The following is an 11,243-nucleotide window of genomic DNA, read 5'->3' as shown; positions in this document are numbered from 1 at the left end:
ATGCAGGTTTGGAACAACTTAAGGGTGAGTAAATGATGATAGAATTTTCATTTTTGGGTGAACTATCCCTTTAAGGTGGTTTAGATCATACCTATCAGACGGTTACCATTTTGTTTATTTAAAAGGGGAATTATCCAATTTAATGTCAGTAAATTATGGAGTGCTGCAAGGCTCTGTGTTAGGTCCCCTTTTATTTTTAATATACATGCTGCTGCCGCTTGGTAATATTATAAGAAAACATGGAATTAGTTTCCACTGTTATGCCGATAAAACTCAGTTATATATTTCATCACAACCAGATAAAATCTCTAAATTATCCAAGTTGACAGTGTTAAAGATATAAAATAATGGATGTCTAGTAATTTTCTTCTTTTAAATTCAGATAATATTTTATATATAACTAATTTCACACGCTGTCTCTATGAATTTACCATCATCTGAAGGATCCCCCCCCATCTGACTGCGTTTACCCCTCATCTGACCCCCTCATCCTCTCGTTTGTCTAAATTTACACCTTATCTATGTTATTTTACCGAATGTACACCCATCTGACGGAGTTTATGTCCTTTTGACTGTATTTACTTCTCATGAGTGTAATTTTACCCTTACCTGTCTGAATGTGCCCTCTTTTAACTATATTTACTCATTTTTTTTCTAAAACTTTTTAGTTTGACGTCGTCTGTTTTTCATATGTTACAACTTGTTGTTCTAGCTTCTGACCAAGTTTTACTTAATCTTAGCGCTGCGTTCGACATTATAGATTATGACATACTCTTAGATCGACTAAAAAATTACACAGGTATTCAAGGACAGGCATTAAGGTGGCTTAGATCGTACCTATCAGACTGTTACCATTTTGTTTGTTTAAACGGGGAATTATCCAATTTAACGTCAGGAAATTATGGAGTGCTGCAAGGCTCTGTGTTAGGACCTCTTTTATTTTTAATATACATGCTGCTGCCACTTGGTAATATTATAAGAAAACATGGAATTAGTTTCCCCTGTTGATACTCGGTTATATATTTCATCACGACCAGATGAAATATTTAAATTATCCAAGCTGACAGAGTGTGTTACAGATATAAAATATTGGATGACTAGTAATTTTCTTCTATTAAATTCTGATAAGACTGGTATTACTCTCAGAATACTTATTATCTCTTAGAAATTTGCATTTAGAAGGATGTTACTTATATGACAGCAACTTGTGTTGAATGTTGAATGTTGTTCATATGCTGATGTTTCATTCATGATCTCTAGACATGATTACTGTGATGCATTACTAGTTGGGACAAGAAAACATGGTCATATAACACAATTTTATCTTCTACACTAGTCTTTTCTATAAAATATTTCTCTCAGTCCATTTGTACGTAAATACACTGGTTGCGCGGTGTGTTTTTGACTCCCCAAGAACCGGTTCATAAGAGTCATTAGTTAATGAAGCGGACTAGCACTGTCATGCTGAAAAGCGGTATTTATATTTTATGCTGGAATAATTCTGGGGTGGCAGATGGGATTGAAATGTATTGAACAACTGAATTGGTAGTGATCTGTATTGAGTGAAAGAGGGTGAGAGAGACTGACAAACTGAATGAGTGCGGTAGAGAGAGAGAGAGAGAGAGAGAGAGAGAGAGAGAGAGAGCGGAGCGCGCGCGCTGGAGCTCCAGTGAGTGTGTGAGCGCGCGCTGGTTCGGTCTGTCTGTCGGTACAGCAGCTCCAGTGATCTTCAGGCCCATCTGTGTTTCCCTATCACCGGTGTGTTTCCACGCACTTCTCACGCGTGTTTCTCAGTAAGTGTGTGCATGTGTGTGTTAGTGCAGTGTGATTAATGTGTGTGTGTTAGCTCTGGGTTTGAGTTGTAGTGTGTGTAGGCGACGCTTCCCCTCATGAACTGTATGTTATTAAGTGTAATGAAGAATCAGGTGTGTTGTTATTGTTATACGGTGTGTTGGGGTGTATGTGTGTGTGTGTTCAGTTAGATTGGCGTTAGCATTAGCATTTAGCATCAGGCCTGTTAGCCGCGCTTCAGTGCTCAGTGTTTATTTCATTTCGCCTATGATTAAGGATCTATAAACATTAGATCTGCACCGCTGTAGCTTGTTTAATCATTGTAATATTTACATGCATTTTTGTTTTGTTCCGTATGTGTTTAATTGCGATGTATGTATGTTTGTGTGTGTGTGTGTTTTAAAGCTAACAGCGGCTATCGATACATCGCCGCCTCACATCGAAATAATTCACATTCAGATTTCATATTTAACTGATTTTACCTGCTGTCTATATGAATTTAACATCATCTGAAGGATTTTCCCCCATCTGACCGCGTTTACCCCTCATCCGACAGAATGCACATTTTATCTGACCGATTTTACCCTGTTTGTCTGAATTTACACTTCATCTGTGTTATTTTACTGAATGTACGCCCATCTGACGGAGTTCATCTCCTTCTGACTGTATTTACTTCTCATGTGTGTAATTTTACAATCACCTGTCTGAATGTGCCCCTCTTACTCATTTCTTTTAATATTACCATGTTTTTACACCTCATGTGCCTGAAATTACCTCTCATCTGACTGTATTTATTAATTTCTTTTTTTCTTTTTTTCATTTACCCTAATTTTACACCTCGTCTTTATGCTTTTTACTCTCATTTGTCTGAATGTGCACTCTTCTGACTATTTACTCATTTTGTTTCACACCTCATCTGTGTGGTTTTAGCACTAAATAAACATAAGAAGGGATGTTGAAATATACAGTACAACTTTCCGAAATTAATCATGTCTCATGTAATCTTTTAGTCTCAACTGGGGAAAGACATAAATAAAACTGCTTAACGTCACATTTACCTCAGAAAAGCCATTCAATGACCATAAACTCGATAGCCAAAAAAATAATTCTAGAGAGGAGCATTTTTATAAGCACTATATTATATATTTGTTAAATTTTTACTTTACCTGTTCAGTATTTAATGTATGTTTGAATGAATCATGAAAACAAGTCTTTTTTACAGCCACCGTTTAAATGTTTAATGCAATTTAAATGTATTCAAATCAGTTAACTTTAACCTGTAATATAGTAATGTAGCGACTGACGGCTCCCTGTATAATTTACATCATTAGTTGAAAGAGGTTGACATGTACTGTACCGAATTGAACTAAATCAAGATCAGAACCGAATCGAATCGCAAACTTGTGAATCAAAATCAAATTGTGGAAACTTTCAATACCCAGCACTATTTTACACCTTGTCTGTGTTTGTACCTTCTTCTGGCTGATTTTTTTCAATCTCTTGACTGATTTTACCCTCATCTGTTTGATTTTACCTTCATCTCACTGATTTTACCCTCTCCTGAATGATTTTACCCTCGTCTGGTAGATTTTACTTTCATCTCACGGATTTTACCCTCTCTTGGCTGATTTTACTAGAATTTATGACTGATTATACTCATTTCTAGCTGATTTTACCCTTGTCTAGCTGATTTTACTCTTGACTCACTGATTTTATCCTAGTCTGGCTGATTTTATCCTAGTCTGGCTGATTTTATCCTTGTCTGGCTGATTTTACTCTAGTCGGAATTATTTTACCCTCGTCTCACTGATTTTTACCCTAGTCTGGCTGATTTTTATCCTTGTCTGGCTGATTTTCGTCTGGCTGATTTTAACCTAGTCTGGCTGATTTTACTAGAATTTATGACTGATTTTACTAATTTCTGGCTGATTTTACCCTTGTCTAGCTGATTTGACACTCTCTTTACTGATTTTACCCTTGTCTGGCTGATTTTACCCTTGAATCACTGATTTTATCCTTGTCTGGCTGATTTTCATCTGGCTGATTTTAACCTAGTCTGGCTAATTTTACCCTTGTCTGATTTTATCCTAGTCTGGCAGATTTTTATCCTTGTCTGGCTGATTTTTGTCTGGCTGATTTTAACATCGTCTGGCTGATTTCATCCTTGTCTAGCTGATTTTCCACTGGCTGATTTTACACTCGTCTGGCTGATTTTACACTCGTCTGGCTGATTTTATCCTTGTCTGGCTGATTTTTACCCTAGTCTGACTGATTTTACCCTCATCTGACTGATTTTATCTTCGTCTGGCTGATTTTCCTCTGGCTGATTTGACTCTCGTCTCACTGATTTTACCCTAGTCTGGCTGATTTTCGTCTGGCTGATTTTCGTCTGGCTGATTTTCGTCTGGCTGATTTTCGTCTGGCTGATTTTCGTCTGGCTGATTTTACCCTTGGCTGATTTTATCCTTGTCTGGCTGATTTTCGTTTGGCTGATTTTACCCTTGTCTCACTGATTTTACTCTAGTCTGGCTGATTTTCGTCTGGCTGATTTTGCCCTAGTCTGATTTTACCCTCGTCCGACTGGTTTTACCCTGTGCTCCGGTCAGCTGAGGCACACTGAGGCGGATGTGAGTAGTTGAGTAGCGTGTGGGTCCAGATCAGCTGTGGTGATGGATGTAATCCGCCGCTGAGAGTTGCTGTGGTCTGCAGTAAGGTGGGAATCTGATTATGTGGCAGCTCTGTTCTAATCTGAGACAGAAACAGAGATGCATGAGTCTCAGACTGGAAACGCCTCAGGTTTGGTTTGGTGTTTGTTTGTGATCAGTGTGCTTTATTTAACATGAGTGTTTTCTGTCTGCAGCTGCCGGCATCCGTGTACAAATGAAGATGCGCTAGAGGCGCCTACGTTTCCTCACGGAAACCGCCTGTGCATCCGCCTGTGACCTTTTGAACCCTGAACCCAAACGTCGGCCCTCTGCCTTGGTGGCGTCCGCTGGGCTCACCATGTGAGGGGTTTCCAATGCATCTTTGAGTGGACTGGAGCACTGCCTGTTACCCCGCCCCATTTTATACAGACCCCGCCCCCTCCCCTAAGCCCCGCCCCCGGATTCTAAAGAAACTCGCCATGATGTTCCGGGACCAAGTGGGGATTTTGACAGACTGGTTTAAGAGCTGGAACGAGTGTGAACAGACAGTGGCGCTATTGTCATTGTTGAAGCGTGTTTCTCGGACACAGGCCCGGTTTCTGCACATCTGTCTGGACCACTGGCTGGCCGACTGCACAGAGATACACATACTAGAGGCAGAAGCCAACAATGCAGGTAAAACATGATAATCAGCACTTCAGGATGGATCTTCAGATATTAATTTTAAAGGGATAATTCATCCAAAAATAAAATGTATTTCGTAAATTTACTATTGTTCCATATGCTCCATACAGTGAAAGCAGACAGTAACCTGGATCTGTCTAACTTTCTGGGTGAACTGTCCCTTTAAAAGGGTTCACATTTAAGTTTTGAACATAAAAGCATCAGACCAGCACAATAAAACTAAGACCTCTCTCTCTCTTTCTGTAGCCATCGTCAGTCAATGGCAGCAGGAGCCGAAGGAGAAAGCCGTGTCCCTCCTGCTATCCCATCTCCCCCTGCTGCAGCCACGGAACAGCGAAGCCAAGTGTGAATACATGAACCTCCTGCAGAAGGTCTTGAGCCACACTATCGAGAGCAGCCTGTTTGTGGAGGAGAGTCGGCAGCTGCTTTCCTACGCCCTCATTCATCCCGCCACCACCCTTGACGACCGCAACTCTCTGGCCATGTGGCTCAATCATCTGGAGGAGCACCTGTCATCCCGGCCGCCTCCGCCCGGACCGTACCATCACGCCCGGCAGGGGTCAGACGAGTGGCCCTGTTCGGCCGAGTCCCTGGAGCCGTCGTACTCCTGGCAAGAGAAGCTGCCATCCACATGCAGCTCGCCGGCCGGACAGAACGGACACATGCCTTTCCCTGGCACGGGTGGCGTGACCTCGCCTGTCAACAGCGGCGGCAACACGGGTAAAGAGCATGTGACTTTGTCGTCTGCTGCTGAGATGGTCATAGGGAATAAATAAAGTAGGCCTGTCACGATCATTAAGTTTGTGTTGAGTAATTGATTACTGCTTCTCTCGATTATTATTATTATTATTGTTATTATATAAACGAATAAGCTTAATATGATGCAATGTGTATTTGTCAGTCATAGTTGTGACGGATTATAATATAACCCATTTGAAGATGTCGCTCAGTCGACTTTTCACTCATTTTGAATAACTGCTCAACAGGACTGCCTGGTCAGGTGCAGCCAAGCCCACTGAAGCCCTCGATGTCACTCACACCCGCCAATCAGCCAGCCTGCAGCTCTGATTGGCTGAACCAGGAGGAGGGTGTTGGATGTCAGGGTGTGGCCGGAGCAGAACACGCCCCCCTGTCGCCCCAGAGCAGCGTCGCATCATCAGGCAGCGAACAGACGGAGGAACAGAGCAACACGCGCAACACATTTCAGGAGGACGGGAGTGGAATGAAAGGTGACCACACTGAACTCACAAATCTCATTCCACGATATGAGAAATTTAATTTAATTTAATATTTAATTTAATTTTATTTATATATATTTTTTATTTTTTTTATTTTATATAATTTCATTTATTTTAATTATTTAATTTTATTTAATTTATTTAATTTAATTTCAATTATTTAATTTTAATTTATTTAATTTAATTTTGTTTTAACTATTTTTTTATTTTTTGTTTGTATTTTTTATTTTTATTTATTTAAAATAACAAATTGCAAACAATAGGAAAAATACAATAGAACGGATGCAAATTAAGTTTTTCAGGTACAGTACTCGGAAAAAATTGAATAATCAAATGTAAAAATAAATCACTACATAGTCTTCACTGTATGAATCAAATATACACTGACATACAAAAGTGAATCAGTCTAAAATAGGAAGTGATTTTTTTTTTTTGTGTCAGTTGTTTGATTAATATTAATGACAGACAGCAGCAGGTTTATTAGGCTACTGTCACTTTAAGACCAAATGCACTGATCTAATATATTGACACATTTACATTCATGCATGTTTATCACTCTAAAGTGTCAGTAACGTTAGGAAGAACTGTGCGATGCGAACACACACTAGTCATGTAAGGCTTTAGTTTTATTAATTACTTTGGTGTGTGTGTGTGTGTGTGTGTGTGTGTTGTCCCTCCTCCAGACGTCCCGGCCTGGCTGAAGAGTCTTCGTCTGCATAAATACGCATCGCTATTTTCTCAGATGACGTATGAAGAGATGATGATTCTCACAGAACAACACCTGGAGTCGCAGGTGAGCCCCGCCCACATCAACACCTGATCAGCTGGAAGCCCCACCCACCGCATGTTCACATTGGTACAAGAGTGATGCTGTTTGTGAAGTGATCGTCCTGATGACTTCTGGAGGTTTATGCCACTTCATCCGACTCTCAGCGTTTATTCGTTGCATCATGCTTGTTTCTTTCAGAACGTGACAAAGGGAGCTCGACATAAGATCGCTCTGAGCATACAGAAACTTAGAGAACGACAGAGCCTCCTGAAATCTCTTGAAAAGGTGAATTAGTCAGCAAGGATCTGGATTTTCGTTCCTTCACATTCTTATATTGTCTGCTTATCACAGAATGTGTTGTTGATTTCAGGATATTCTGGAAGGCGGGAACGTTCGGAATGCTTTGCAAGAGCTTCAGCAGATCATCATCACGCCAATCAAAGTTTATACCCCGCCCACTGCTGCCCAGAAGGAGGTGGAGCCTGGAGTTACACCTGTTGATAAAGCAGCCAATCCCAGCGAAGAGAAGGACACTGAGGGCTTCCAGACCCACAATCCTCCAGCGTGTGATGGAGAGTCCTCGTCCGCACCCATCTCTGACGGAGATATCGCGGGACAGTTCACGCGTGTGATGGGGAAAGGTACACACACGTACACACACGTACACACACGTACACACACGTACACACACACACACACACACACACACACACACACACACACACACACACGTCGGTCATACATAAATGAAACGAGTGAGAATGAGATTTGTGTAAATCTAAATGTTATTTAAATACACAATAACCAGGTTTATATATTTATCATCCAAACAATTAGTGATTTTAACTAATTGAATCTTTCTTGTTCTACATCTAGGCATATTTACACCTTTTATTGTTTTCACAATTAACAAATTTAAAAAAAATATTATTATTGAAATAAAATCAAATGGATGCAAATAGTTAATTATAAACTGTCATGACGCATTTTTTTATTTAAATGAACAGAAATGCTTGATGCAATTAAGAACATATTTCAAATAAAACAAACTGCATTAATAGTCAACACTTGAATAGTTACTTTAAAAAGTGTTTACTTGATACTGCTGCGTGGCATTATTTATGCGTATGTATAAATATATTAAGGCTGGTGTTATGAATCCTCATCGAAAGACTTTAAAACATTTGAAATGATTGATTTAAATACCACAGTCTCTTTTACTGTAAATAAACACACAGTATTGAGGTGTTTTCATCTTAGAATGAAAATGCAAAGATTCAATATTTACTTTGAAACAGCATTATCTAAAACTATTAAAGCATTTCTAAATAAAGCTTAATATGAACATAAATTAAATAAAATATAAATATTAGTTGAAATGTTGTTTTGACAATAAACTGAAATAAGTTTTAAGTTGAAGCACTAAAATTATTAACTGGAAATGAAATGAAATAAAAACTAAAACATTTTTTAAAATAAAAAATAAAATGACAAAATTAAAATAAATTCAAAGATCCAATATTTACTATGAAACAGTGTAACATTTGTTTAAATAGCTGAATATTAATATAAATAAAATAAAATAAAATAAATCTAAATATTAGTTGAAATGTTACCTTGGCAATAAACTGAAATAAGTTTAAGTTGAAGCACTAAAATTATTAACTAGAAATAAATAAACTAAAACTGAAATAAAAATCAATTAAACCGAAGTAGCAATATTTTTTTAAGAAAGTAAAAAAATTATATAAAGCACATAACGAAATTACTAAATTAACATAAAAAAAAAAAAAAATATATATATATATATATATATATATATATATATATATATATATATATATATATATATATATAATATATATATATATATAATATATATATATATATATAAGTACTAATAAAACTAAAATAAAAATTGCTCTGAAAAATGTTTGATCCAAAATAAAATATAAATTTAAATTTTTTTTTATAAATATTAGTTGAAATGTTGCCTTGGTTGTTGAAGCACTAAAATTATTAACATATATAAGAAATTAATAAAAGCTAAAACTGAAATGAAAATAAACAACTTAAATAGCAATATTTAAAAAAAAAAAAAAAAAAAAAAAAAAAAAAAAAAATGACAAAGCACATTACTAAAAATGGAAAAAAAAAAAAAAAAGTTTTAAAATAAAGTTTAGTTTATTTAAAATAAAATAAAAATGTTTGATTCTTGATTTTCATCTGGATAATTTTGCCCTCTTATGTATCTCATTATATTCATAAAGGAGGGTGTTCAGCATATTATCAGTATATTATCTGAATTATCTATATAATATTGAGCATGGTGAGATTTCGCTGGTGTTGAGCTTGTGTATGTTGCCGTGTGCATGTTCAGATTTTCTCTGTGTTCAGTTTGTACGCAGCTGTTGGTGTCCAGACCGGACGAGGAGAACATCAGCTGTTACCTGCAGCTCATTGAGAAATGTCTTACGCACGAGGTGAGACGCGTTTATACAGTTCAGTTCAGTTAGTTTATTACTATAGCACTTTTCACAATACACATCATTTCGAATCAGTACAATATAAGAAGTGTTCTGTTATAATGTTTTGTGGTTTGTCAGGCGTTCACAGAGACGCAGAAGAAGCGGCTGTTATCGTGGAAACAGCAGGTGCTGAAGTTGCTCCGCCTCTTCCCACGGAAAACCATGATGGACAGCGGCGTGTACCGGAGAGGGTGCGTGTGCTTACGGTCCGCTTGCGTCTCCCTGCCGCATTGCCTTCATCCTCACGATTCACGAATTAATTCCCGTGTGTTTTTGCGCAGGTGGCCGGCGTACGGATCCAACTCTCTGCCCACAGCTGGATCTGTGAGCGCAGGTTTGGGCAGACGGGGGCAGAGGCCCTTCCAGATGCCCCCGCGAGGAGCTCCACCACCCGGCCGCATGGGGCTGATGACTGCCGGCGGTCTGACCGGAGCATCGCCCCGACACTCGCTCGCCAACCCCGCGGCCGTCAGTGCACAGGGTCGACAGGTCAGAGTCACGCACCACACTGACTGAAGAGGAAACCCTTGTATATCAAATATGACAGATGAAGGCTGTAATGTGCCGGTGTGTTTCAGAACCTGTGGTTCGGGAATCCTGGAGGTAGTAACAGCATGCCGAGCCAGAGCAGAAGTTCTGTGCAGAGAACTCATTCTCTTCCTGTTCACACGTCTCCACAGACCATGCTTCTGTTCCAACAACAAGGTACTCACACAGCACCTGATCTCCAGATGCTAGTCAGCTGTCTACTTAGAGCCCTTCCTTCTAAAGCCTGAATAAGATATAATAATTTCCTGAATTATTCATTCATATATATATTTATTTATTTATTTATTTTTAAATAGAGATCACTATTCTGAATAGACAATAACATTTCATTTACTAGAAGTTCTGACTAAATGTTAATTTCTGCAGTCTATTTAAAAATGTTTGATTCATTTGAATGAATTATTTTAAAAAATCGGTTTGAATGAATGATTCAATGACTCACTCATAAAGACTTTACTTGTTTCATTACTGGATGAATCGCCATTTTTGAACAAATCTCATGAATGAATGATTCAGTGACAACACATATTTTAAGTCACTTAATGTAATGATGTAATTGATACAATCTTTATTTGAAGCTTGTTACTTTTCAAAAGGTGATTTGCTCTATTTTTATCACGACTGTAGACATCAGTGTTTATATCCGAACTACAAACTTTTATCCCAGTACTTCTGTGATAATCTGAATTATTATAAGACAGAAATAATGATACAGTGTGGTTGTTTGTGAAGCTGTTTCATATCTATACATGACAACTGCTGTCTCTGGTTCAGAACGCAGATCTGAATGTTCGCTGTGATCGTACTTGTCAAAGATTTAATAGACACAGACGAAGTGTTGGCATTTAGGAATAAGATAGAGTGAGTGTTTGAATCGAGATCGCCATGTTTTAATGATTAATCGTGCAGCTCAAGTGTACGTATACCCTAGCGTAGTGACTTGACAAATAATGGATGAAAATGGGCTCTTAAAATTAGACTGTCTGTCTTGATTTTCCCTTGAATGTTTCTTGTCAAGCTCCTCACAGTGCATTCTGGG

General features: G+C 38.1%; 1 protein-coding gene and 1 long non-coding RNA gene across 5 annotated transcripts in view; one reads left to right on the top strand and one right to left on the bottom strand.

The window, feature by feature from the left end:
* Positions 1-11,243, bottom strand: part of LOC127495222 (uncharacterized) — a 200,533-nt gene that overhangs the window by 138,109 nt on the left and 51,181 nt on the right. The window lies entirely within an intron of this gene.
* Positions 1,627-11,243, top strand: part of LOC127495171 (protein Smaug homolog 2) — an 11,533-nt gene continuing 1,916 nt past the window's right edge. The window contains exons 1-12 of one of the 4 annotated variants that reach the window (XM_051861816.1): positions 1,630-1,793; positions 4,316-4,504; positions 4,652-5,111; positions 5,367-5,840; positions 6,107-6,349; positions 7,042-7,151; positions 7,326-7,412; positions 7,498-7,768; positions 9,525-9,610; positions 9,734-9,846; positions 9,937-10,144; positions 10,234-10,360. In XM_051861816.1, the coding sequence (XP_051717776.1) occupies positions 4,916-5,111; positions 5,367-5,840; positions 6,107-6,349; positions 7,042-7,151; positions 7,326-7,412; positions 7,498-7,768; positions 9,525-9,610; positions 9,734-9,846; positions 9,937-10,144; positions 10,234-10,360 (1,915 nt within the window). In that variant the 5' untranslated portion in view covers positions 1,630-1,793; positions 4,316-4,504; positions 4,652-4,915. Of the gene's footprint in view, positions 1,794-4,315; positions 4,505-4,651; positions 5,112-5,366; positions 5,841-6,106; positions 6,350-7,041; positions 7,152-7,325; positions 7,413-7,497; positions 7,769-9,524; positions 9,611-9,733; positions 9,847-9,936; positions 10,145-10,233; positions 10,361-11,243 lie in introns of all 4 variants that reach the window. The other 3 variants (XM_051861817.1, XM_051861818.1, XM_051861815.1) reach the window with 3 other exon arrangements.

The sequence above is a fragment of the Ctenopharyngodon idella genome, chromosome 15 (assembly GCF_019924925.1).
Source record: "Ctenopharyngodon idella isolate HZGC_01 chromosome 15, HZGC01, whole genome shotgun sequence".
NCBI classification, from domain to species: domain Eukaryota; kingdom Metazoa; phylum Chordata; class Actinopteri; order Cypriniformes; family Xenocyprididae; genus Ctenopharyngodon; species Ctenopharyngodon idella.
Note: the sequence above shows the minus strand (reverse complement) of the source record. Positions and strands in the feature narration are given on the sequence as shown.